General features: G+C 41.7%; 1 protein-coding gene across 3 annotated transcripts in view; it reads left to right on the forward strand.

The window, feature by feature from the left end:
- DENND1A (DENN domain containing 1A) overlaps nt 1–24,948 on the forward strand; it is a 150,091-nt gene that overhangs the window by 67,752 nt on the left and 57,391 nt on the right. For all 3 annotated transcript variants that reach the window (XM_083875634.1, XM_083875632.1, XM_083875633.1), the window contains exons 9-12: nt 2,255–2,365; nt 6,184–6,284; nt 11,996–12,041; nt 20,552–20,653. In XM_083875634.1, the coding sequence (XP_083731760.1) occupies nt 2,255–2,365; nt 6,184–6,284; nt 11,996–12,041; nt 20,552–20,653 (360 nt within the window). The remainder of the gene's footprint in view (nt 1–2,254; nt 2,366–6,183; nt 6,285–11,995; nt 12,042–20,551; nt 20,654–24,948) is intronic.

A 24,948-nucleotide genomic window follows, 5' to 3' on the forward strand; every position in this document is an offset into this window, starting at 1 on the left:
GGAAATACAGAGTGACTTCAAAAATAAATGGGGTTGGTTGAGGAAATACAGTGCAAGGCTGAAGTTCCTGTTGCTAGCTGTTGTGTTTCAGAAGTAGCAAGTAGGTTAACAGGCTGAAACGATGGCATTTTCTTGGGGATGATGTCCTGTGTATTTTTGTGTCACTTGGTCCATCTTCCTCTTTAGGTGATGGTAGAAGAGAAGTAGGTGATTTTTAATCTCAAAAGTCAATGCAGTCAGTATGTTGATATTAGATACCAAATGATCAGATGGATGATAGATCTGGGAATGAACTTTCAAAGCAGTGTGAGGGAGCTTTGTAGCACTCTTGGTGAATTTTGAGAGGAGTGGGGATACCTGTTCTGAAAATCCCCCTTTTTACTGCTCCGAGAAAGGTTTAAATCCTAGGAAGCAAAATACATAACAATTACCCTGTGAACTGGAACGTTTTCATTTGTATTTATTTAACTCATTCATGGTTTTGTCACTTACGAGACATGTCTTTCAAAATACATGTGTAAGTCCCAATTTCAGCTTCAGAGCTGACAGCTTTCTTATAAATACAACTTCGAGGGAACACGTGAATCTCCTCAGTACCAATACATTTCCATGCAGCCCACATGGTTCCCAGGTGTCCTTGGCAAATCTCGGAGAGCAGACAAGACTGAAACCTTATAAATCTTTCCATCTGAAGGTACATTTGTGTGTCATGTCATCACAATAAACTTGATGAAAGAACAATTGCAAATCGAGTCCCCACGTCTATTTTCCTCTTGCAGTGGAGGCTGTTGCCTCACAAACAGATCCATGTGGAGCAGGGCTGCATCCCTGGGCTGGATGCAGGGATTGTGTGCTGCTTTTGCTGTGTCCCTGAGTCGGGTGGCATCAAAGGCAGTTCAGGGCTCCTTAAAAATCCTTTGAATTCCCACTATTAGCAGGAATTGTGTCGTCACGAGCTGTGTTTTGGCATGGTGGAGGGGTGGGTGAGAGGGGGAAGAAGAGCCGTAGAGAAGACAGCTTATGTTTAGACAAAAATATCATGTTAATCAGCACAGATGGGATGAGAAATACAGAAAAAGTACATGATAGTTTAATAGGTTTTTGGCACAATGTGTTGGCTTTTTTTTTTCTCCTTTGACTGTACCTGTCTGTGGCTCCAGCTCTGCTGTAACAAAGACCTGAATGATTGTTTTATTTTACATGTTTGAAGCCAACCATAATGAGCTCAGTTTTTATCCCTCTACATACTGGTACCAAAGTCTCCCAAATACAATGCTTAATTTTCCTTCAGTTCTTTGTGTTTGGATGGCAAGCTGGGGAACATATTTTTGCACAGTATGAAGCATCTTGGCAGACTTCTCAGGCCAAGTATCTTGGATCTGTCAAAAGTGCTAATAGGCTTTGTTGAGCTTCTTTAAGTTTCTAAATCATATTTGCTTTTTGCTTTTCTGCACTTTTTTATTTAAGGATGATTAAGATTGCACTTGAATTCATGACTAATCTAATTTTGCTCTCACATGTGCTTTTTGTATAAGGCTGTCTTTATCCTATAGCAACCCTTTCATGCCTGTAAGAAGCTATTTGGAAACAAATTCCCTAATTCAGCATTTTTGGGTAGTACCTTTACTTCCACCTCTCCCCTTTTCTTTAATTTCTATGTTTTAAGAAGTGAAGTGCTCAGAGAGAGAATTCCTTTCCTCCTTCCCTAGCCTCCCCAGGGAGGTGCTCCTGTCTGTCACCCAGAGATGTCCAAATGCCCCAAGTGAGGGTTTCAGTTCAGACAAGTGGATCTGTGTGTGTGAAGTGCCCAGGTATGTTCCCAATAGTCAGAATTGTTCTAGCACAAGCTGAGCTCACAACTGAATTTGCTGTATTAGAATTGGCCTCTGAGAGCTGCTTTTAGTTTTGGGATGTGGGGTTTTGGTACTTTATCAGGCAGCTTTAAAGTCTCCATAAAAGTGACAGAACATTTTCTCAGAGAAGTATCTTATATCCAAAAAACCGTGTGTGAAACATCATCACTTTTATTACCCCAAGACCCAGCTCCCCAAAACTCTGGGGAGGGATACTGCAATTAGAAAGGCCTCTGCCATAAGATGAAATCCTGCTTTCTTTTGTTAAGCCACGTACTGGATGTAACACAATAGAAGGATAAAATCTCTTTGGTTTGGGTTTTTTTTTTTGGTTGGTTTTTTCTTAAAGACACTTGGTTTTGTAATATCATGAGTGAAAAATTATTTTTCTCTCTCCCCAGAGAAATCTGACAGAGTATTTTGTAGCAGTTGATGTCAACAACATGCTGCATCTCTACGCCAGTATGCTGTACGAGCGCCGCATCCTCATTTGCTGTAGTAAGCTGAGCACTGTAAGTTAAATGCACTAGAATTTCTTCTATTCACAATATTTAATTTGTTTTTTAATTACAGTCATATGTAGGAAATTAACTGATTACCTCCAGGTCCATCTTTCAACCTCAGTTATGCAGCCCCAGCTCAGTTTTGTGCCTTATGTGAGGATTTTGTGGAACTTCTGTTGGCCTCTGATGTTCAAAAGAACTTTTTGGATACAGGGATTTTTGTGGCTGTTTGGTACATGAATGTTCAAAGACTTATGCCATAGTAAAGTCCTTTATTCAGAATTTACTTGACAGGGGAAAAAAAAAAAGATAAACGACACTGTCAAATGGATGTTCCGGTGACCTCTTCTCCAGTGACCAGAGGAGTGGGCTAAAGTACATTGACAATGCACAGTTTTGCAGTTGTGTTTGATAAGGTTTAGTCTTAATGCTCCTTAGGCTCCATCAAGTGTCTGAGAGATGAAAGCTGCTGAATATTCTAGAGTACTCTCTTCTAAAAATGGCTGGAGATCAAAACAAGCACAGGGCTTGATTCAGTTCAAAGTTTTGTGTTATGCATTTCAAGGTTTAGCAGTCAATAAGATTGTGATTTTCTTTATGAAAGCAAATGCTCCGTGGTCATCATGTTTGCTCTGTAAATGACTATTGATTGCTTTCCTTTGTGAGTGCTGAAGATGGTTTAACAAATTTTGGTCTCTAGTGCTGTGGGCTGAGCACTGGAGCAGTCTGGCTGAAGTGCAGCTGCCATTTCTATTTCCTGGGGCTGTAGCTGGTGTCTGGTTGTACCACCAGACCTGCTTGGTGTGAGATTCAAACCGCTCCGTGGCATTGTGAGTGCTCTGCAAGGCTGGAGTGATGCCAACAACCTCTCTAAGGATGGTCTGTCAGCACAGGGCACAGAAATGAGGGGACTAAGACCTCAGACTCAATCCCAGAATAACTATTACAATATCATTTTGAAAGGTAAGCAAAAGGAGAATTATAATAGCCTCTGGCACCTAATAACAATTATTAATAATGTTTACAATCAATCCCACATTTAACTGAAAGCATTTAAGTATTGTAAAGTTTAATACCATAGAAAACTTGTAAAATCTTAACTTCTCTATCTGCCACATGTTCTGTGTCCTCACTGCTAAAATAAGGAAAATTCCATCCAGGTCTGGTAATGGAATAAAATGAAGAAGAGGTGTTTATTTCAGCAAACTATGGAATGAAAAGAACAGTAAATGATCAGAGAGGAGGGAAGAAGGGAAGGGCTGCCCAAAGCATTTCAGAGGTTGCGTGGTTGGTTGGTTTAATCTCTTCCTTTGTGACAGAGCCTGGGAAGAGGAATTACTTACCTGTCACTGTGCCTTCCTTAATGAGCCAGTTCACAAGTGGGGCTGGGTTTTTTTTCCTCTCTTTCTGCTATTTCTCTTCCTTTTGCCTCTGTCCAAGATAAAAGCACGTCTGGTTCTTGGGAGGGAGGGGTATTCATACTGTGTGTTCTTAGCTTACAAGTTTCTCTCTAAACTGCTGGCAGATTGGAGTGACAGTGTGAGGCAGGTTTGAGGAGCTGGGCCCGAGCCAGCGGTTGCCGCTCGCCGTTCCAGCCCAGGAACATTCTCTGCTCTCAGCCTGTGCTTGGCACTGCCAAGACCTTGTCCCTGGAAAGGAACCAAACCCCCATTCCCTGAGTGCAGCCAGCCTGGGGGGCTGCTCAGGGGCTGCTGCCTTTGTCTGGAGCTTTTAGCTTTTCAACACAAAAGTGGAGAGGACCTGCTTGCAGTTCATTTCTGTTAGCATTGGGAGACTCAGTTCAGACTTAGGGCTAGAATTTAATACCAGGTAGGAGAGAGAAAATGAAACCACCCTGGGTAGAAAGTCTTTTACGGTGGAATGAATTCTGTGCTACAATACATGATCTCAAATTCAAATTTGGATTTTAAATATCCTTATATCTTTAAGTTGAATAAGATTTAGAAGTAATTGAACAAAGGTGTGTTTGTTAGCTATTTTATAAACCATGTGTACTGAACCTATGGGGAAGTTCTAGCAGTTTGCTTGGATTTTTTGTTCTTCTTCTCTACAAATGGAAATGCATATAATTACTCAAAATGTTATAACAGTTAATCCTGATGGATTTTGTTACATATTCTGTGATCTAACTCCTCAAGAAAAGCCAGATATGAACCAGAATGATAAATCCTCTGTGCCTGGCAGAAGCTCACCTGCTGGTGGGAGCATGCTGCTGCAGAAATGAAACCAGAGCTCTCCTTGCAGCCAGAGTTCTTTTCCTTCAGAACTTGCAGCCTGGCCACCCCAAGGTGTTTCCTGCCTGGGATGGGGCAGCAGCACACTGGCTCTCATTATAAAGTGTCTTACATGAAACTCTGAAATGGCTTAAACTTGGGGATTTCAGGGATGTTTCTGTCTGGCTCCATCAGACTGAGGTGAGTTTCTTTGCTTGATTTTTCTGTGATTTTTGGAATTCTAGCACAAAGCAAAGAAACTCATTGTGACACAGATGCTGCTTTGATCCTGGAGCAGAGCTTCCCGTGCCACTTCTGCCACAGCTCTGCCAGGAGAGCTCTGACACAACCTCTTATTCCCTGCCTGGGATGTGACGGGCCCCAGGGCTCTGAGGGTGAGGAATTAGAACAACATATGAACAGTTTGATACCTCACCCGTGCTAGAATTAATGTCATGATTTGTCTTTCCTTAGTTTGATCTCGGACAGCTTCAGGCCACACAGGGACCCTAGTCTCTTAGAGTTTGTCTCTTCAGGACTTGTAAGCAGTGCTCTCCCTCCTTCCCCCCTGCCCAGGTGGCATTAAATGCTCCATTTCCTCCTGTCTTCCGAGAGCTGGGAGGATTTATGGAGACCTGTGTTCAAAACATCTCTCACAAGTGAAGCTCAGTGTACTGCTTGTGCTGGGTGTCCCTAGAGATTAAAGGGCACTGAACCAGGAACAGGGTGGATGTCACTATCCCCTGTCACCTCCCAGTCTGCCTTGGATGTGTCTGTGTGTGGATGCTCTGATTGATTTCTTTATTTTACTTCCCCAAGTGTGTGCTCATATCCTTTTCTTACAGTGTTTTGCCTATAGCTTTTGTTGAGATTGGCTTATTGGGCATTACCACCTGCTCCATATTAATATCCTTGGTGAATGTGACAAATATCCTGCTTATCTTCTTTTCCAAATTAATAATTATTGTTTGAAATAGGATTGAGCGCAGTAATTTCCTCTGTGAGGATTCTCCCCATGGCTTTGCTGGCACCTCCCTTTGCTATTTCAGTACCTGTCACAGCAAAACTCTCCTGCATGAGTTTTTAACAATATAACTGAGAAACCAATGGATCAGATGATTAGGTGAAGGGCAATTAGATAAAATTCCCTTTTAAATCATTGAGATTTCATCACTGAGTTTAGCATACTGTGTTTTGAAGAAATGCGTGCCGCAGTTTTTTCAGTTGGTGTTATAATTTCAGAGCAGTTTTATGATATTTAATGGATGGTAATTTCCAGGTTTGGGAGATTTGCCATTACTACTATTTCTTAATTCCCTTTGTGTTTTCATTCCCATGTTTCTGTTGCTTTATACAATGCTGGGTGTTCTCTGCAGGTTGGGTTTGGTGAGTGAATCGTGTTCTCAGCTGTGCACAAAGTCATGTGGATGGCAGCCACTCCTGCTCCCCCTGAGCCCCTTGTTTTTACCAGCACTGCTGTGTATTTTCTAATACAGCATTGATAAAAAAGCAGAATTGATTCTTTACTCCAAGTTTACCATTTGAAGCTTGGGGTTTGTCTCATTTATGCTCCGGTTTCTCTGTGTCTTTCAGTTAACTGCCTGCATCCATGGGTCTGCAGCCATGCTCTACCCGATGTTCTGGCAGCACGTTTACATTCCTGTCCTGCCCCCACATCTTCTGGACTACTGCTGGTAAGGCCATCCCTGTGTGTTCATCACCGGGTGTGTTCTGCCCTCAGAGCCACAGCACTGGGCACAGCTCTCAGAGTGAGCCTGAAGCCTCTCCTGCTGCAGCTGTTCCCGGGGATGCAGCTGCATCCAGGCCTGCAGACAGAAGTGTGCAGCTTTAAAGAAAGTTTGCTCCCGTGCAGCTGATTGAAATGTCAGTGTTTAAATGTGCGTGCCTGTGTCGGGGAGCAGAATCTAAAGAGTTATCTGGTGTGGAGGAGCCTTCCCTGGCTCCCTGCGCAGGAAGGGCAGGTCCCAGTCATTTGCAGTGCCAGCAGGTCCCTTTCCCTGGATAATGGGCTTCTCACGTGTAATTAACACTTGCAGAGGCTGCCCCGGCTCCCCTCAGGTACCTGCTGCTGCAGGGCTCAGCACAGGCTTTGCCTTGGGAGATCAGTTATTCATGGACTTCTGACAAAGGCAGGGACAGGGGCCCGCCCAGAGGGTGAAAAAGCAAAGCCTGGGGCAGGAGAGAAACGCAGGATCACTGAGCATCCTTGAGGGGATTCTTTCGTGGCCAACACCCGGCCATGGCAGGAGGGAGCCAGGCTCTGTGCAAAGAACGATTTCAAAATGTACAACTGTTAGGCAGCTCACAAATGCAACAACTGATTTCCTTACCCAGCCAGGAACTTTAATTAGAGAGGTAGCTCCACACTCTGTCATTGTTTGAGTAAGTCAATTTAGCAACAATTTATGTGCCATAAAATATTTCCCAAAATAGAGTCCACCATCTATTTTGTAACCATGTGAACTTGGAGATGTCATTTTTGCCTGGGAGGACTGAGCAATCAGCTCCCTGCTCCCTGCTTTAAGGCAGTATTTCTGCTTCCTGGTGTCTGCCGCTAAAGGGAAATGACCTGAGATTATTTAAAATAGAAGAGTTCCATTTAATTTTAATTATTGCCTGGTTATTTCTTTTTCAAATATGACATAAGAATTTTAGAGAGCTGAAATGGGAACAAAACTTGAAGCAATGAGAATTCTTCAGTTCTTTCAGTTCTTATGAATACAGAATATCTTGTTCATTCAGTTGGCTGTGCTCATTTACTGACTGTGCTGTGATGTTTTGAATTTTCTCCTGCTCTTTTGAAACTCACAGAAGGATGGATAGACTGTGTCACTCGAGATCTTTGAAAGTTCTTTGAAAAAAGTATATTCTACCTGTGATTATTTGCCTTTTGCTTCCCGTTTCCCTCTTGAAAGGGTTTTCTTAAACTTAATATTTCTGTTCCCCTGCATTCCTCACTGAGGTACCTTCCCTCAGAGCTCAAAATGCTGAAATGTGTCTCCCAAATATTTGTTCTCAATGCACTTGCTCAGTGCTGACTCAGTGCTGCTGGTGGATCCTCCAAGCATCTGGAATGACCTCAGTCATCTCGTCCTGTCATGTAGAAGACAAAAGGGCAGGAAGGGAAGCAAAGAGAAGAGTGCTATACTTTATTTTTATTTTTAATTAGGCACAACTCTTTAATGTATTTTCAGCCCAGGGAAACATTTTGGGTGCAGGAGACTGAAATACTGTCACTAGATTCCATACCTTAATGCACAATTGCTTGTTCCTTTGAATACAGAGCAAGAGAGGAAGTACAGAAGCACAGCTACGCTGCTGGTGGCTGGTTTGGGGTTGTCTGGTTGGGGTTTGTTTGTTTAGAGCACATGCCAGCAGATGCCAGAAGTCCTGGGTAGTGAGGTGCTGCCACCAAGCATCGACAGTCAGGCACATACAACTATTTGAATTTGGCTAGATCTTGTCCATCTATTTTATTGAGAATTGAAACATTTGGTGATGTGAAGGCAGCAGTGTATCAGTTTTTCTCACTACTTTTCCCACTTAGTTTGCTGTGTGCCGTAAAACCACTCCCACTGTGTCTGTTTGCTTCCTTCTTGCTCTCAGTGTATGTGTTTAAAAGCAGCCCTTAGAAAAGCCCAGCTTTGCTGAGCTGGATCACAGCTGAATGTGTACTGAGCCCCAGAGCTTTGTCACCAGAAGAAACAGTACGTTTTGTAGGGTGATTATAACAGTCTTTTCTATCAGACAGACAGCTTAGCAGCCAACAGGAATAAATTCTGAGAGCACAACTGCTGAACAAACGCTTCTGTTGGGGCAGTTTTCCCTTTCTCCTGGAGTTTTTTTAACCCCCTTTCTCCTGTTTTCTAAATCTGCATATAGTCAATGTGCTTCTCGAGTAGGTGGAGGCGGAGCTGGAGTCCTCCCACTGCTGGGAACAAAGATTCCTGCCCGGGGAGCTCTGGGTGGACACTGCCACTGAGCCTGGCACACCTGGGCACTCACTGAAGCCTCTTTAGCTGCTCTCCTGGAGTCAGAGCCCTGCCTTCTCTGCATTGTTCCAATTTATGCAGTCAGGTCTCTAATTTGCATCAATTACCCCAATAAATTTCGGGTGGAATTCTGTTGCATTTCAATGAGGAATCTGAAGAGAAGTCAGGAGACTGCCCCAGAGAGGGAAGTACTAGTGGTGGGAGACAGTCAGCCCTTAAGTCAATGTTTGTAGAGCAAGACATGAATGTGGTAAATGTGCTCTCATCCATTTTCCTGGAACAGTGAAGCAAAATGGTGAAATCCCTGTGTAGCTGCAAATAGGAACCTTTTGGAGATCCTTGGGCTTTTACATTACTTTCCTGGTGAATTGCAGTATTTTTTAAGGCTGGGTTTTTTCACTTAAGAAGAAATGTCCCTCTATTTCACCTGCTTCTCTTCCAATTAGTAGTTGCCCACCTCTTGGGAGCATAATTAAGAGGTCTCTAGTTTGCCTCAGAAAACGAATTAAAGAAATTGTAAAAATGCAACTGTAATAAATGGGTAATATATAGCCATTATGTCCCCAAAATCCATATTCATGCTTATGCATTGCTATTTTAATGATTTGATATTTACCTGTATAACTCATTTGATTATAAATAAGGCTGATTGCCTTGGGAGCCAGCATAGCACAAGAGGAGTAATGACCTCTCTCTTTGTTCCAAAAGGCTCACACAGGCACTTTGTTTGAGCAGTAAATACATGTGGTAGAAACTGATACTTCTTAATTTTGCACTTAATGGCTATTGGCTGCCAGCAAACAACTTTGAGTAATTAGTAGTTGTGGCTGTAAGAAGCCCCAGGACTGATGAAGTGTCAAGCAGTGGGGAAGGGCTGCTCTGAAGGGCAGTCTTTAATCTGCCAGGGCTCCCAGAAGGATTAAAGGTTGTGCTGAGTGTTTCTGCCCTTTATGCAAGGGATGTGTCTTGCTGAACTTCACTTGGAAGTCTTGCAAGTACAAATCTACCCTGATAAAATATTAAAATCCGCTGGAGTGCTCCACATCTTGGGACCTGAATGGCAGTGAGGAAGGATTGTTTCAGTGTGCTCTGGGTGGGGAGGGGAGACACACCACAGTGCCTGCACAGGATGCTAAAGGTCTGCTTAAATAATGGCCTATGATTAACTCATGGTCAAGAGAAAAGGTGATAAAAGCAATTTATGAAGCCTGACATGAACTTCGGGCATTTACTTCTAGGTGTGTTTCCTATTCAGCCGTATTGATGAGTGATGATGGAAGAATAGAATCTCTCTGGTAGATTTTATGGGAAATATTTATGCTCTTCACCAGAATTACATTTTATTGAAGTTATTTATGCAGTCCCTGTAGTTGTTTTATGTGCTGTGTTGCATTACATGTAATGTTTATCACTTCAAATTTGAAAAGATGAGCCTTTGCATCCAAAGCTGACCCGTGTATCTTAAGCCATATCTTTTCTTCCTTGGTTTGGAGACGTTAATAAATGGCTGGTTTTCAGGAACACTGCACTCTTCCTGCTTCCTTTCATTACATTAGCCAAGGTTCCACTAGATGAGACATTTGCAGGCTTAAGACTTCCTGCCGAGGTGGGGCAGGGTGGGGATTGAAGCTGTGGCATTGCTGGAAGTCCTTAATTGGAACCACATTGGTGATGGTGGCACTGGAGGGGCTGGGGCAGCCAGAGCCACAGCACTGCTTCATCGCCTCAGTGTAAAATTCCTGCCTGTTCTCCTGCTCCTGGGCTGTGGGCACTGGAGCTGAAGAGATGGCATTTGTCACAAACCAAATGTGCCCCGATGAACCAGAGCTCAGCTGAGCAGCCCCCGTGTGTCACACTGAGTGTCCTGGGCAGTGTTCAGGCCTTCTGCCCATGACTTGGCTGGGTGTTCCAGCTGCCACCTGTGGGATTCCCAGGAAGCAGAAATTCAGGACAATTCTGTGCTGTAGCAGCTCCTCTGGGCTCTGTCCTGAGGGGCTCTGGGGCTGCACTCACTGTATGGGACATGGTGCTGGAGTGTTCTGCCAGTGAACTGGGAAGGGCTCGTGGAAGTTGTATATGTTTAATGTCTCAGAAGGGGAAAAAAATGGTTTCACATGGAATGTTTACTGCAGGGGCTATTTCCACCTCGGCAGAGCATCCTACGGAGTAGCAGTTTGAGGGGGTGTATTAATAAACAAAATAAATATAAATATGCTTATCAGTAAATACAGTTTTGAAGGTATTTCTTAGGAAAAAGAGAAGCAGGGATTTTTGCTGGCCTGGTGTCTCAGGAGCTTTTTCAGCACTGTACTGCTCTTACTGAGCAGTAGGCACCAGCTTAGAGCAGCAATATGGGAGATATTTTAATCCAAGGCAGTACAGTGACATTTCTCTCATTTTTTCATCTGAAATTGAAAATGAGCTCTTTGAGCTTCTGTATCCAAAGCGAGCTGAGGCTCTATTTTAGAAGTTGTGTCTGTCTGTGTGCGCTGCGTTTCGCAGGCAGGATGTGCCATATTTGCAATTAGCAGCTCTGGCAGCCTGGCTGATGGCTCTGCTGTGAGGGGGAGGCTGAGCAGCTCAGTGCTGGAAATCCTGGACAACCAGAGCAGCTCCATCCAGGGCTCTGCTGGGAGTGGAGCCTTCTCAGCCTTTGCTCACACAGGGGAGGGACATGGAGATCAGTGTTCCCTTAAACACTGCCCTTCTGTGGGCTAACAAAGGTGTCACCCCACTGTCCTGGGCTAAAACCTGGCCTAAGAGCCTCTGGGCTCTTTAACTTCTGTGTCCTGAGGGGAATATTGCTATCAGCCCATGTTCCAGGAGCTCTGGAGTTTATCAGGATCTTCAGAAGTGTTTTTTATGTTTTCTTTTACAAATTAAAAGATGCCAAGATTCATAATTAAAAGTAAAACTTAAAAATATGTCTGGACTCATTCAAAGAATTCAAAACTTGTAGTACTGGGTGATGTGTATATATTAACCACTTGACCTACAAGAGGGTCCAGTATTTGAAAGAATACTCTTGGAAAAGTCTGGGTAGGTTTTTTAAAATTGTAATAACACATTTTGTTTGGTTTTCTGACAAAAGACCCCAGTGTTAGGGATATGTTTAATAGCTGTCCTTAGGTACCTGTCTAAACTTAGTCACTTAGAAATTCTGATGTCAAGAAGAAGTGAAGTCTTACAAGAGAGGGAGGATATTGCATACTAAAAAACATCTTTCAGGTATGGTCTAACACTTTGTTCACATGGGATTTGTTTGTGTATATGTATTTTTAAAGCAAAATCGAATCCAGTATTGCAGTGTTTCCCTGTAGCTGATGCTGTAAGTCATGTGTGTTATTCAGTGTTATGAGGATGTAAAGCCATGTTTCTTTTCCTCTCCACAGTGCCCCCATGCCCTACCTCATTGGAATACATTTAAGTTTGATGGAGGTAAGTCTCTCTCACCATTTCTGAAACTATATATAGTGGTATGATTTAGAGCCAGATTCTGCAAGCAATTACGTATTCATTCATATGCTTAAAAATGCAATAATCCTGTTAATTTGGGCGTGCTGGGGGAACTGAGTGAGGCACACACGATAAGGTTGGATCTTGAGGAGCCTCCTTTGCTCCCCTGAGCTCCTTGGGCACGTTTCCCGTTCGCAGCTCGGCAGTGACAGGCTCACGTCGTGCTCCCCTCCCCATTCTGGGGCTTCACTTAATCAGTTCAGTGCCTTGCTTGGACTCAGCCACAAAGGCAGAGTTGATATTAAACCACAATGTTGACAGTTACAGTTCTCTTTTAGGCTTTTGCAGACAGATTGTAATTTTTTTAATGTTCAAAAGATCTGAAAAGAAGGAACTTGCAGTTAATGTTAACACAAAGCTGGCAGAGCACCAGCCCTCACAGAAAGCTTCTCCTATAAACAATTCCCAGTAATTCATGTGACTTTAAAAAAAAAAAAAAACTCTAAAAGTGGAAATAGCACATTTGCTTTTGCTTCCAGTACTAGTGAAACAGTGGATGACTTTCCTCAAAAGTATCTGGGGGATAACAAAAGACACTGACTTAAGGTGCCTCTGAAATGCTCATCCTTCCTGCCTGTGCCCCTTCCCAAGGAGTGCTGTGATGGGCAGAGCCCTTCCTGCCCAGGGAGCTCATTCCTGACCCAGGTGAGCTGGATCTGTGCCCCTGGACAGTAATGGGCCTTTGTCCCTGGGTTACATCCTTGTTTGGAAATGGAGCCCTCGTGTTCAGGGTACAGAACAGTTCAGAAGGCTGAGGGTTACATCACATAAAGGAATTGTTCTTGTATTGTCCATAAAAATGTGCCATTTCTGGAAATACTGATCAATGTTCTTTCACTAGGGCAAATGTGAGTGTTAATGATGCCTTGTGTGTGCTGTGTAACATCCCCTCTTTTTCCAGAATTAATGGGAGGTAATTTTAGAAGTCAGTTTTTTCATGAAAAGATAGATTAAATGTACAGGATGTCTTTTTTTCCTCTTCTTACCATCCTGGATACAGATGACTTTTTATACTGCTAAACCAAGTAAAGAATTGCAGTACAATGTGTTTGTGAATAACCAGTTAGTTTAAAAGTCAACATGTACATTTGTTTGCACATCATATGCTTCTGTTCAAGGGGCTACTCATAACCACCCTTGGTTACTGCACAGGCAGGAGTGAGGGAATATCTAGGAAGAAATGTATTTTTCATTTCAATCAAGAAACTTTCTGCCCCATATCCATCCCAGGCAATCATTGGTGTGATTATTGTGATATCTGTAAAAGATGGAAAAGAGCTGGTAGAGGATGGGAGAATATCTCCATACACACACTTGGCAGCTTTCACAGATATTTGTGCTCAGAATGAGCTCTGTGGTTGGCCTGGGAATGGATATAGAAAAAAAAATTAATAATTACACCTTGGACTTGCTTTGTGTGATGTCTCACTCCTGCCTTGCTCCATAAATCCATTGCCTCTTCCTTTGTCTCTGCGTTTCAGACTGCAGGGCTCTGTGGGCCTTCCAAACTCCATCTGTAAAAACTCAAAAAAGGGAGTTGTTCTTGGAGAAGCCAATTTTCATCCATTTTAGTAACTTGTGAAAAAATCTGTTTAGTACTAAATCCAGTCTGGCTTTTGAATAGCCAGAGATTCTGGAACACAGACATGCTTTGGCAAAGTACAGTTATTCAAAGTGCCTTATCAAATAAATTAAATAAATAAACAAAACTGTTTTCTCTGCTCTTATGGATAAATTGAATACAGACAGAACTGCATCTTGCAGCTAACACTGCTTTTTCCATTGAAAAGTAACATAAAATTCCAGAGTGGCTGCTGGATCTGTCTGGTGGCAAGTGCTGCAGAATTTCTGTGCCCTGGGCAAGGGAAAGATGACATTTGTCACATGAGCTGGACACTTCCTAGGTTACCTCTTGTTTGTGGTGCTGAATGCTAACTCTATTTGTTCCTTCCTTTATTTGTAAAGTTGTGTGCTTTTTTGTTTAGAATAACATTGTAGTTGCAATAGCAGTTCTCTTTCTCATGATCTGGCAGTTGTGTTTGTTTAAAAATACCTTATCTTTTCCATCTCAAAATAATTTTTAAACTAGAATTACAAACTACTGCCATTATTCAGTATTCCTTTTTCTCTAAATGCTGAAATGGCCCAAATAGTACTTTAAAATTGTTGTGTTAATGCACATATTGGAGTGTCAGGATGAGGCGTTCATTCCCACACTTGCAGCTGAGGCAGGTGGAGCCTTGCCCTGTGTGGAGTCCAGGGAGTGCTGCAGGTAGGTCTGGGCTCAAGCTTTTCCCACGCTTGGCTTTATCCTCCTTGTGCCAGCATCAGAGGCAGCCTCATCTTGCCCAGGGAAAGCTGTGGTGTGAAGGCGAGATGGGATTTGGGACATAGGAAACAACTATTTTCTACCTCTAGTCTTGTTTCTGTGGGTTTTGCTGTCCCAGTGTTGGAATGGGGCTTCTGAAAGAAGCAGAAGTGTTGGTGATTTTAAACAAAATCCAGCCTCTCTCAGCTCGACAGATCTTTCCTGAGCTGTTTGGTACCTTAAAGTTAGTTTGCAGTTTCCCGTGTTCCACAGGGGCTCTGTAGAAGGAGCAGTTATTTTAATGGAAAATGACAAATTTTTCTTATGATTAAAATATCAAGCCTATCCATTGACTGTTAAATCTAATTTGCTGTGACTGAAATGTTCTCCAGTGAGATAAGATAATCTCCTGTTATAGGTCAGAGGGCTCCAACTGATTTATGGGGGAAAACCTTGGTAGAAAATACAGAGCTGTGTTTTGTGCTCTTATTTTTCAGCTTTTCTATCATCACCTAGTTAGTCATTCTTTATAAGATTTCCATTTAGCAATCCATAAAGTGACTTCAAAGAAGGCTAAAAGTTTATAAGCTGTTGGATAAGCAAGGCTGGAGCTATCACATGAATAATGGAACATGCTTATGGAACTAATTGAATTCACATTAGATGAAGATAAGTACTTAGTAGTGATAAATAATGAGATAGGAAAATGAAGCTCTGTCAAAAGAACACACCCCTTTCACTATCTTATTTTCTGCCTGTGCACTGTAGACTGTTTTAGTCTTCAGATTATATAAAATTGCTCTATGTGTAGAAGCTGTGGCAAACTCAGCAATGGCCTTTTACGATTTGCCAGAGAAAATGATTCTTTCTGCAACTGTTTGTGTAGGAAGGTTATCGGTGTGATGGTGCTGATGGAGGGGGAATGCCCTTGACCTAGGAGCTCCCTGCTGGAATTTGGGCACATGTGGTTTTGATTGAATACTGGGGATGGTTGTGCTGGGCTCTGAGATGTGGAGCTCTGGCAGCCAACTCCAGCATGCCAGGATCCACTTAGGAGAACATCCACCCTTTCCTGCTCTGTTTGGGGCACAGACCCAGCATTTAGAGATAGAATTAGTGATTGGAAAACTATTTCTTATATTTTTTATTAATATTCCAGTTATTCAATGACTTTTCTTGGGACTTCAGAACTGTAATTCTTGCAAGATTATCCAGGATGAATTTGTGTGTGAAACTGCACATTGCATTTCAAGATGGTCTTCTAACCTTTTTCCCAAGGAAAGAGGACACTGGTGTATATCATAAAAGCTATATGAGCAGATTTTTGTTTTACTTCAACCTGGTATCAGTAAAAATGTTCATGTGAGGAAAGAAACACTCAGTGAACTTCTTGTTGTGTAACACGTGGTAGGACATGGTAGCTGATCTCTCCTGGTGTTGATAATGTCTCCTGTGCAGAGCTGGGGCCCTCAGAACTCCCCACACCTATTTGGGGAGCACTTTTTGGCACATTCCCTACTTCTGTTGGGGGTGAGGACGCCCTGCTCGGGATCCAGTGTGACCACAGCCCAATTAGTGTGCACTGGGTGTGAGCTAATGAGCCCTGAGCGTGGGTTCTGTGAGCCTGGGCTCAGCCCGACCCTGCCATAGGGCTCCTCTTTCTAGAACACACCCTGAGAATTCATTGACCACTGGTACTGTTAATTGTTAATTATATTTTTGATTGGGGTGAGAAGCAGTAATTAGCTTTCCCCACCCATTTATACTTAGTAAATCAATGCTTTTTCTACCTGTAACTGAGCAAGTGCAGCTTTTCCATTGGATTTTAATGAAGGGTTATAGATTAACTTAAATCCGAGTCTTAAACCCCTAAATGCACTTTAGCCACGCACAAATATTCCCAATATGGCTGTACATGGTTTCAGGAGTATTGATAAAAATGCATTTAAAAACATGGCAGATTACTTATGGAATTGACTTTTATCCAGTTATTGGGAAAATGGAAACAAGAACCATGTTTTAATAAGGGATGCTGAGGGGGTGTTTGAGGGTGAGTTCTCAGAAGCCAAGCTCTGCAGTACCAAGCAGGCTTCCCCAGCAGCAGAGAGGTTTTCCACGAGTGCTGTTTGTCACTCAGTTGGCAACAGCTGCTTGTGATAAGGATCTGGGGAATCACCTGTAGAGGCTGGGGGTGCCCGGGCGGAAGGGTGGGAGATGGGCCGGGGGCCAGCCCACCTGCTGTGGCCGGATCAAAGGGCCCCGGGGTCAGGGGGCACATCCCGCTTAAGCAGAGCTGTCTGCTGAATAGCCATTTCAGATTGTAAATCTGGCCATGATTTCATTAAGTCCTTCTGGCTGCTCTTGGGGCATGAAATAATAAAATTTTATATCCGCTGCCTTTCCTGCTTCTGGCAGCCAGATTGACACATTGTTGTCTGCGGCGTTGTGGTGTTTTCCTTAAGAAAATAAATGGACACTATTAATTCAGGAGAGACAAGTCATTAAGCAAATGGATTTTAGACTTGTTGTGAATCATACTTTGTTAACAATTTCAAACCTAGCACACAGGTTAGCTAGAATGTTAGTTTTTGTTAGGAGTTCTGCCTTTCCAAAAGAACTGGTGGAAGGTATGTTCCCCTTTTACTGCTACAAGATTTTTTAAGATGCTGATCACGTTTGTATCTGGTTATAAAACCTCATGATCAACTTGGTTTATGTTTTGGCAGCAATTTAGCCGTGAAGTTACGCAAACCTGGTTTGTGGGAGGAAAGGCAGGGGGTGCTGGTGTTTGATTGTTATGGAGGTTTTTTTGTTTTGTTTTAAATTAAAATATTCAATAAAATTGTTCACCTGAAAGAAGTTTAACTTGGGATTCCTTTATGGCAGAAAATGCAGAGCCTGCCAAGTGTAGCCAGTGCTGATAAAATAACATTTAGTGTAAACTGGTGTTATTGTTATGGATGAATATTGCTTCTAGAGTGGGATGGAGGAGCACCCCTTAATTCTTCTATTAGAATATGGTTTCTGTGTTTTTGTGAACTTCCACATAAAACATTTAAATGACTCAAGTGTTTGGCTGCCTGTGAGCGGGGCAGGCACCCGGACTGCGCTTATTTACCGACCTGGTGTTTAAGGCCCCCCGGAGTTTGTTTGAAAAGTTAAGAGATTTTCACAGTAAAGGTGCCATTTCTGAAATTTAAAGTGCTCTTTTCACCAGGAGATAAGTTCTCTCTGATTAAGTCAGTAATTCTTACTAAGCCATGTTTATAGAGGCCATAAACAATGGGTTCAGTGTGCTTGTTAAAGCAGCTTTCCATACCTCTCCACTCTTTTAAAAAGAGACATTTAAAATAAAAGGCAGGTGTAGATGTTAGTTTGATTTAGATGGATTTTAGGTGATTAATTATGACTACAAGTAATTGGGCCAGGATGGTTAAGAAAATTTTGCAGGAGTGAGATGTGATGCACATTTTCACTGAATCTCTCCTTTTGACTCAGTACATCCCTGACCTGTGGGAAAATGAGATAAGGAATCTGTAATGTTCATGTTTCCTTGTTGGTCCTTGCTTAGCCACATTTCTTTTCAGCAAAATATGAACCTACTGAATACAGTCCAGCCTGTTGCACAGGTATCACTTGTAAAATTTTGTTTAGCTCTTCAGGAAGTTGTGAAATATGGACTGGGCCTGTGTGTAGCTTGTTGCTGTCCCTTCCCATTTCCAGAAAATTATGACAACACACAAACTGTACTTGTGAAAAACGATCTACATGTTTTTGTGATTCATAGAATCCAGTGGGGGTTAATGTGAGAATTGCAGCTGAATGATGGTAATTTTTACTCAAATTCCAACGAGAGTAAATACTGTGATTTCCATGTTGGTTGGGCTGATTTGGTGCCAGGTTTAGTGGAAGAAGTGTGTGATCATTTAACAAAAGCCCTTATAAGTGCCTCATACTAGCTTTATCAAAGGTGATAGTGATAGGTGAGATGATAAAACTAAGGATTAAGATGAACTGGTCAGCCTGCATTTCTGTAGAATGAGCCACAATTGGACCATCAAAAAATTATATGTTTTTGAATGCATTGCAAGACAGATGCTATTAATCAAGTCAGTCTCCAGTGTTTTATTAAATCTGAGGGTTGGTCTCAAGGGAAATCCACTGCCTTTGTACAAATACTGCAAATCTTTACAGTGAGCTTGAGGTCTTGGTGGCGTAAAGGTGCAGCCCAGCAGAGTTTAACATCAGCTTCCATTCGGATACGACAATTTCTGGGCCAGGTGTGGGGTGATGACACTGAGCAGCATTTACAGTCCCTGGACCACGAGGGCATCCTTCTGGGTTATCCCCCTGCTTGGCACAAGGCTGCTGTGTGCTCCAAAAAGCCCTCACTGTGCTGAAGGGGAGGTGCAGATTCACCAGCAGAGGTACAGAAACACCCCTGGCACGTTCACCATGCAGAAGGGTTTCCTTCCTTCTGTCTTGTCCTGCCAGCACTGAGCCTGATTAGCTTCTGGCTTTGGTTAAGTACTTTGCAAGACCTTTTTGTTGGAGGTTTTTCGACTCCTCTGAGTATAAGTGAGATTTTTAATTTTCTGAAACAGGAAGGAGCAAATCAGTTTGTCTGGTGCTTCCGGACTCCTAGAAGGAGCAAGGCTCCTGGATTGCTTTAGAGTTTATCAGATGCAGCCAACAGGGTGACCTTTGGTTCCTGCAAAGTACCTGGTTTGTCAGGCAGTGCTGGTGCTCTTTATATGGAAAGCATTAAATGTAATATTCTTCTGTTTAAGTTAAAGAAATGTCTCATGAAGACCTAAACTTAAATGTCTACAAAGTGGGTTTTATGATTGTTGGAGTTTTTTTCAGCCCTAAGTACACAGCAGTTTGCTTTATAGACAGAGGACTGAGCCTTGAAAACTGAGGGTAATTATTTAGCTGCCTAAGGCTCAACTTTGCCATTGTTTTAGGACTTTAGTTCCTTTCTTTTAAAGGAAACAATTCCCTCCACCCCACAAAACCTTAATTAAAAATTGAGTATGTTTTTGTTCACTTTCCTGCTCAGTAACTTTCATTTGGTCCTGTGTGTAGGTAGATAGATGCTTAAACATTTTTTACAGTGTTGCTGGGAAATTTCCTCAATTACCATATTCTGTAATTCCAGTTTTTCTGATTTTGATTTTTCAAAGCTTTATTTGAAGAGACTAAACCTGTGTGATTAGTCAGCCAGTCAAAAAAAAAAAAAAAAAAAAAAAAAAACCCACAAAAAAAACCAAAACAACATTCAAGCCTCCTGTTAGTGGAAGTGTTAAGTGTTTAAATGCTGCTCTGTTTGGTATCAGTGACTCATTTACTGTTGATTAAGCAGGGAAATCAAGTCTGGCAGTGTTTAAATTTGCTTAGATCACAGATACCTTTAGACACTCAGAGTCACAGGTACTGATGATCATTCTTTTGAGAAATAGGTTCTTCTTTTCTGTGTCGAAGTACTTCAGACTAGATTAGAAACTTTCCCTTGACTATGGGAACAGGAGAGAAAGTTCAGACTTGCTGAGCAGGATATGAAATTAGATTTCTCTTAGCTTTGTTTTTTTCCTCCAATTTAATTATTTACTGATCAGGCTCTCACAGCATCCATTTTACTTAAATGCAGTTGTAAACTTGTCTTTATTAGACTTCCAAAATTCTACCTGAAATTTGGAAACCAGTTCCCATCCCTGACTTAATGCAATTCTCAATTCCTGGAAAATCCACTCTTTATTGTTATTTAAATGAATTTCCAAATATAAATGAAATCCTGACTTGACTAGAAACTGTTAAATGTGCGAACAGGACACCAAGATAAACATTAGTAGAGGTGCTTGAAATAAATCTTTGCTTGAATAATCACAGAGCCTCTGGTTTGACAAATTTCAGTGTGCATGATGTTAAGAGCTTCCTTCTGCCAACTGAAGGTTAATTTTCTAGCATTGTAAAATGAATAAATAAAACAAATGATGACAGGAACTCAAGAATGTTGATTGTTTTTAAAATGGTTGAGATACTATGTTGTTCTGCCATCACCATAAAATTTAGTTCCCCATACTTACATTTTCCTTTCTCTTTTCATAAACTTGCTCACATACAGAAAGTAAGAAGCATGGCCCTGGAAGATGTGGTGATCCTTAACGTAGACACCAACACACTGGAAACCCCTTTTGATGACCTTCAGAGCCTCCCCAATGATGTGGTATGTATGGAGTGACTGATCCAAGGGTTCTGTTCCTGTCAGCAATTCCTGCTCACTGTGACCCAGGGGTCTTACTGGGGGCTCTCGTTGGGAGCACTGAACTACTTTCCCTCAGTTCTTGCTGACCCAAAGTTTTTGGGAATGTTTGTTTCCACATTTGCAGACATCCACTGAAACCTCCAGCAATCCTGCATCTTTAGTTAACTGTTGTTTCCAAATGAAATTCTCTGATTTTTTTTCCTGTGACTGCTCCCAGGTGAGCTTTGAGGAATTTTGTGCATTTTATATCCTGAGATATGATATCATATGAAATGGATGCCTTCACATCTACTTCCATCACTGCTATTGAATTCAGAATTCAGAACTTGTTTTCTTTTTCATTCAACCTTTTTACTGGTAAATTATTTCATGTTTTTAATAACTTGATAGTAATAGTATATAAATACTTGACATTTAATGGGACACAAATACATCCCACTTGCTGCTGCAATCATCTCTACTGAAGGAGCTGAAAGGGGAGAGCAGAGGAGTGAGAGTGTCAGGAGCTGTTTTCAAGGCAGAGATTGAATGTTTAGGAGAACGTGACAGGGGGAAAATCTGGATTTGCTTTGCTAGTTGGAAATATTGTGCTGACAGTCAGATCTGAACATTTTTGTGTGTAGTTGAGAAACAGAATTGATGTGCAGGGAGCTCAGTGTAAGCTGATGGGTGAGGAGGAGCTGCAGTGAGGGTGAATGGCCAGTGCCTCCTCTGTGACACCCTGGCATTCCAGCAGGATCCCTTCTGCAAAAACAGGAGCTCAGGAGGAAAGGGCCATCTTGATTTGGAATATTTTGGCTTCAGTCAAGCATTTAGTCTGTAAAAGCTGATTCTGTGACTTTTTCTGGCTTTATATAGTTTTTAGTTTTGATTTCACTCCCAGTATCCAAATCTGCCAGCTGGTCACTGCTCCTGCCATTATCCACAACCCGGGAATGACAGACTTGTAAATTTCATGGAATTATGTAAGAAATGTCTGGATACGGTGGGCATGGGGCCTCAAACATGTATATGATTTGTCAACAATCAAGTATTATATTAGATTTTATGAGACTTCATTAAAGGAGCTGTTGTGGGCACACTGTAGGACATCAGAAGAGACTTCTCCAATAAACACAGAACTTCAAGCTTTGGAATGTAGTAAATTTTAAGAGACTTCCTTCCTTTCATTATTTACTTTTACTTCACTTTTATAACAGTAGAGAGTTGTGTTTTATTAGTTCAAATTTCTTGATTCAGTTTTCCACAGGTCTATTTAAAAGCTCCATTTTATCTCGGAGGATGTTGAGAGCAGAGCAGAGGAAGTGCTGCCAGCAAATTCAATTAACTGGCAGGGCTCACCAGTAGCATATATGGGGTATTTTTTTTCACAACTGCTATATAAATACAGCTGGGATTAATATTTTTCACAACAAAGCTTTAAGTTGAGTCGCATTGCATTGTGTAATTAATGTTTGGGCTGGGGGTTTATGTGGGATATAGCTCTGGCACTTTGTTGCCGTTACCTGGATGATGCAGTTCCTCCAGGTCTCTCCCTTCACACAGTTCCAGAGTTGGCTTTGACCACTAGAGAGCAGCTGCTCTGCTGTGCAAGAATTGAATTTCTGTCAGTTCTTTCATGCATCATGTGTTTGGAACTGTAAGTGGATCAAGTTGTTCATCTCAGCAGGGAGATGCTAAAGCCAATCCATTATACTTTTTTTTCCCTTTCTTTTTTTTTATTCCTTTTTGCTTCCCTGGGAGATTTTGGGAGTGTATCTCCCCACTGGTCTTAGTCTAAGTAGATGCATTTATGATATATGAAACTAAAAATGACTTCAAGAGTTTCCTGATTATAAATGCCTCTTATGTCAAACTACTCTGCCAGTTTTGCTACTTAATGTGAGCAGTGAGCAATTCATGCACTGCTGAATAGACAAAATTTACTTTGCTAAATTAAATCTATCTATATTCATCAGTGAGCAAAAACATCTTCTCTGTGGTGCATCCACCATCAGGTAATTAATCCAGTGGAAAATTTCTAAAAGCTGTTTTGCCCCTCTCCTTGAACCACTTTTTAAATCAAATCTTACAGTTTTTTTAGAGCCTCAGGTAGTGAGTTGTTCTTGAGTTTCACGATAGTGATGTTGCTACCTAAACTGGTTCTTGCAAGTCAAGAATGAACTGTTCTTTATTCTTTAATTCTTAGGATCCAAACAAACATAGGACCCATTGAAAAGTCTTTCCAGTTAGAATTTGTGTCAGAGGAGCTGGACAGAATTAAGGCAGTTGCAGCAGAGTCAACTCAAGTTGTTGCTTTGCCCCAGTTTACCTCAGCAGTACCTGCTGGCTGTCAGGCTTCTGAAGTGGCCAGGTCAGGTCCCTGAAAATCAAGGTTTGTACTACTGTGTTACTGATTAACTATTTGAAATGTGAAAACCTGCCCCTTCTTCACCTTCTGCTTCTGATGTATTGCTGGAAATCTGGCAGCATGAGAGCACCCTGGGAAGTAACTTTCCTTTTAAAATAATCAATATTAAAAAAAGAGATTTATTAAGGACTGTGATTACAATAAGTGCATCTGCTGCTGACAAGTCTCCTACACCACCGTCTGTGTTGCAACGAATAGCAAAGAGGGAATAGTAATTTTTTTTTAATGCAACCCGTATGGATTTTTCATGTATTTCCAAATAAGTGTCATCTTCTAGTTATAGTTGTAGTCAGAGCCCAGGTTACACAGAATAAAGTGGAAGCTTGCTCTGTCAGGTGGTGGCTGTTGCTCAGTGAAGGGCTGGGTGTGTACTGGGGGTAGCACAGAGCTGGGGCAGCCTGGGGGTCTGTGGGGCTCTGCTGTGGGGTCCTGCTGCCATTCCCCACGCAGCCACCATGGTGAGGAAGCCAGCTCTTCACACAGGGACTGAGCTGCTTCCAGAGCAGCCACAAGTACCAAACTGCAGCTCTGCAACCAAACCATTTTCCTAAAGGTGAATCCAGTTTTATTTCTTACGCTGTGTTTGCAGCAGAGCGTTTCTTGCTTTATTCATGTTGACAACTGAAAAGCCTTGGACCTAATTAAAAGAATTTCCACTAGCACCTTTACTGAACCATTTCATTCTGCTGCATTGCACAGATTGCATTCTGAAACATGGTGAGAGTTGAAATCGGACCTTTAAACCTCAACTGCCAGAAGTATAAAAAATCTTCTTTAAAAACACTCTCAGGGTAGACTGCATGTATATGTATCTGATTGGCTAGAAATAATCCTCATTTTCAGTGGTCACAATTTGAGGGTTTTTTAAAGTATCACTGTCTCTTTAGGCAGGAAACAACCCTAATTCTGCTTGTATAGTCTACTTTGTGTTACAGACTAATTTTGTCCAGAGAGTACACATGAGGGTGTTTTGGGATGGGATTTTTTGCTACTTGTTAGTATATTTAAATATATTGTTGTTAACTGGTTTTTTGTTCAAAAATTGACATGCCTGTTGCAGTAATCCCACATATATATAAAATGAACATCCTACGGTGTTCCAGGAAGTAGCAAAATACCAGCCAATATTCTGCTTCCGTCCCAACCAAAGGAACTGAAGCTGTGACCAGCCCTCTGAACTCCTGGTTTGTTTAAAATGAAGCATAAAGCCTTTTTCCTTCTATATAGATGGAAGGCTCTGTATCTTCACATGAATGTTTAAAGAAAACCTCTTATAACAATGTTGGAGATGGATTTGAATGTTTCAGAGATCTGGATATATTATTACCTTTAAGAACTACCTTTAAATGATTTATATAATTTAATATAGAAAATAAAAGCCTATTTCAACCTTACAAGTCTAGACCCCTTCAAACATGAAGTATGCTGTTTGGGTTTGACAATCTGGTGAAGCTTTTATATTTAGAGGATTACAGAACTCCTTGAGGAACGTTATCTCAGTGAATAGGAGTGAGCTTATTTTACGGGCTTCAGACTAAATCTGGTATGTGTTATGTTAATATGGGTTTGTGGGCTCATTAATGCGTGGATCATTGGCATAAGCATTCAGATTTATAAACAGTGCTGGACACACTTTTGGTTATTTCTGTTATACTAAATAATGAAACGCCTTTTACAGCAGAATCTGCAGAAGATTTAAAAGGAAATGTCTTTGCAACTGTTTTAGTAAACACAAGCGCAAAGATAACATCTAAAAGAAAGGCGAGTAGTGCCCAGCATGGATTCTATATTTAACACCTGTGGAGCACGGCAAGGAGTCACTGTGCCCTCCCCAAATGTAAGACTG

Source organism: Zosterops lateralis (genome assembly GCF_965231275.1).
Source record: "Zosterops lateralis genome assembly, chromosome: 20".
Classification (NCBI taxonomy): domain Eukaryota; kingdom Metazoa; phylum Chordata; class Aves; order Passeriformes; family Zosteropidae; genus Zosterops; species Zosterops lateralis.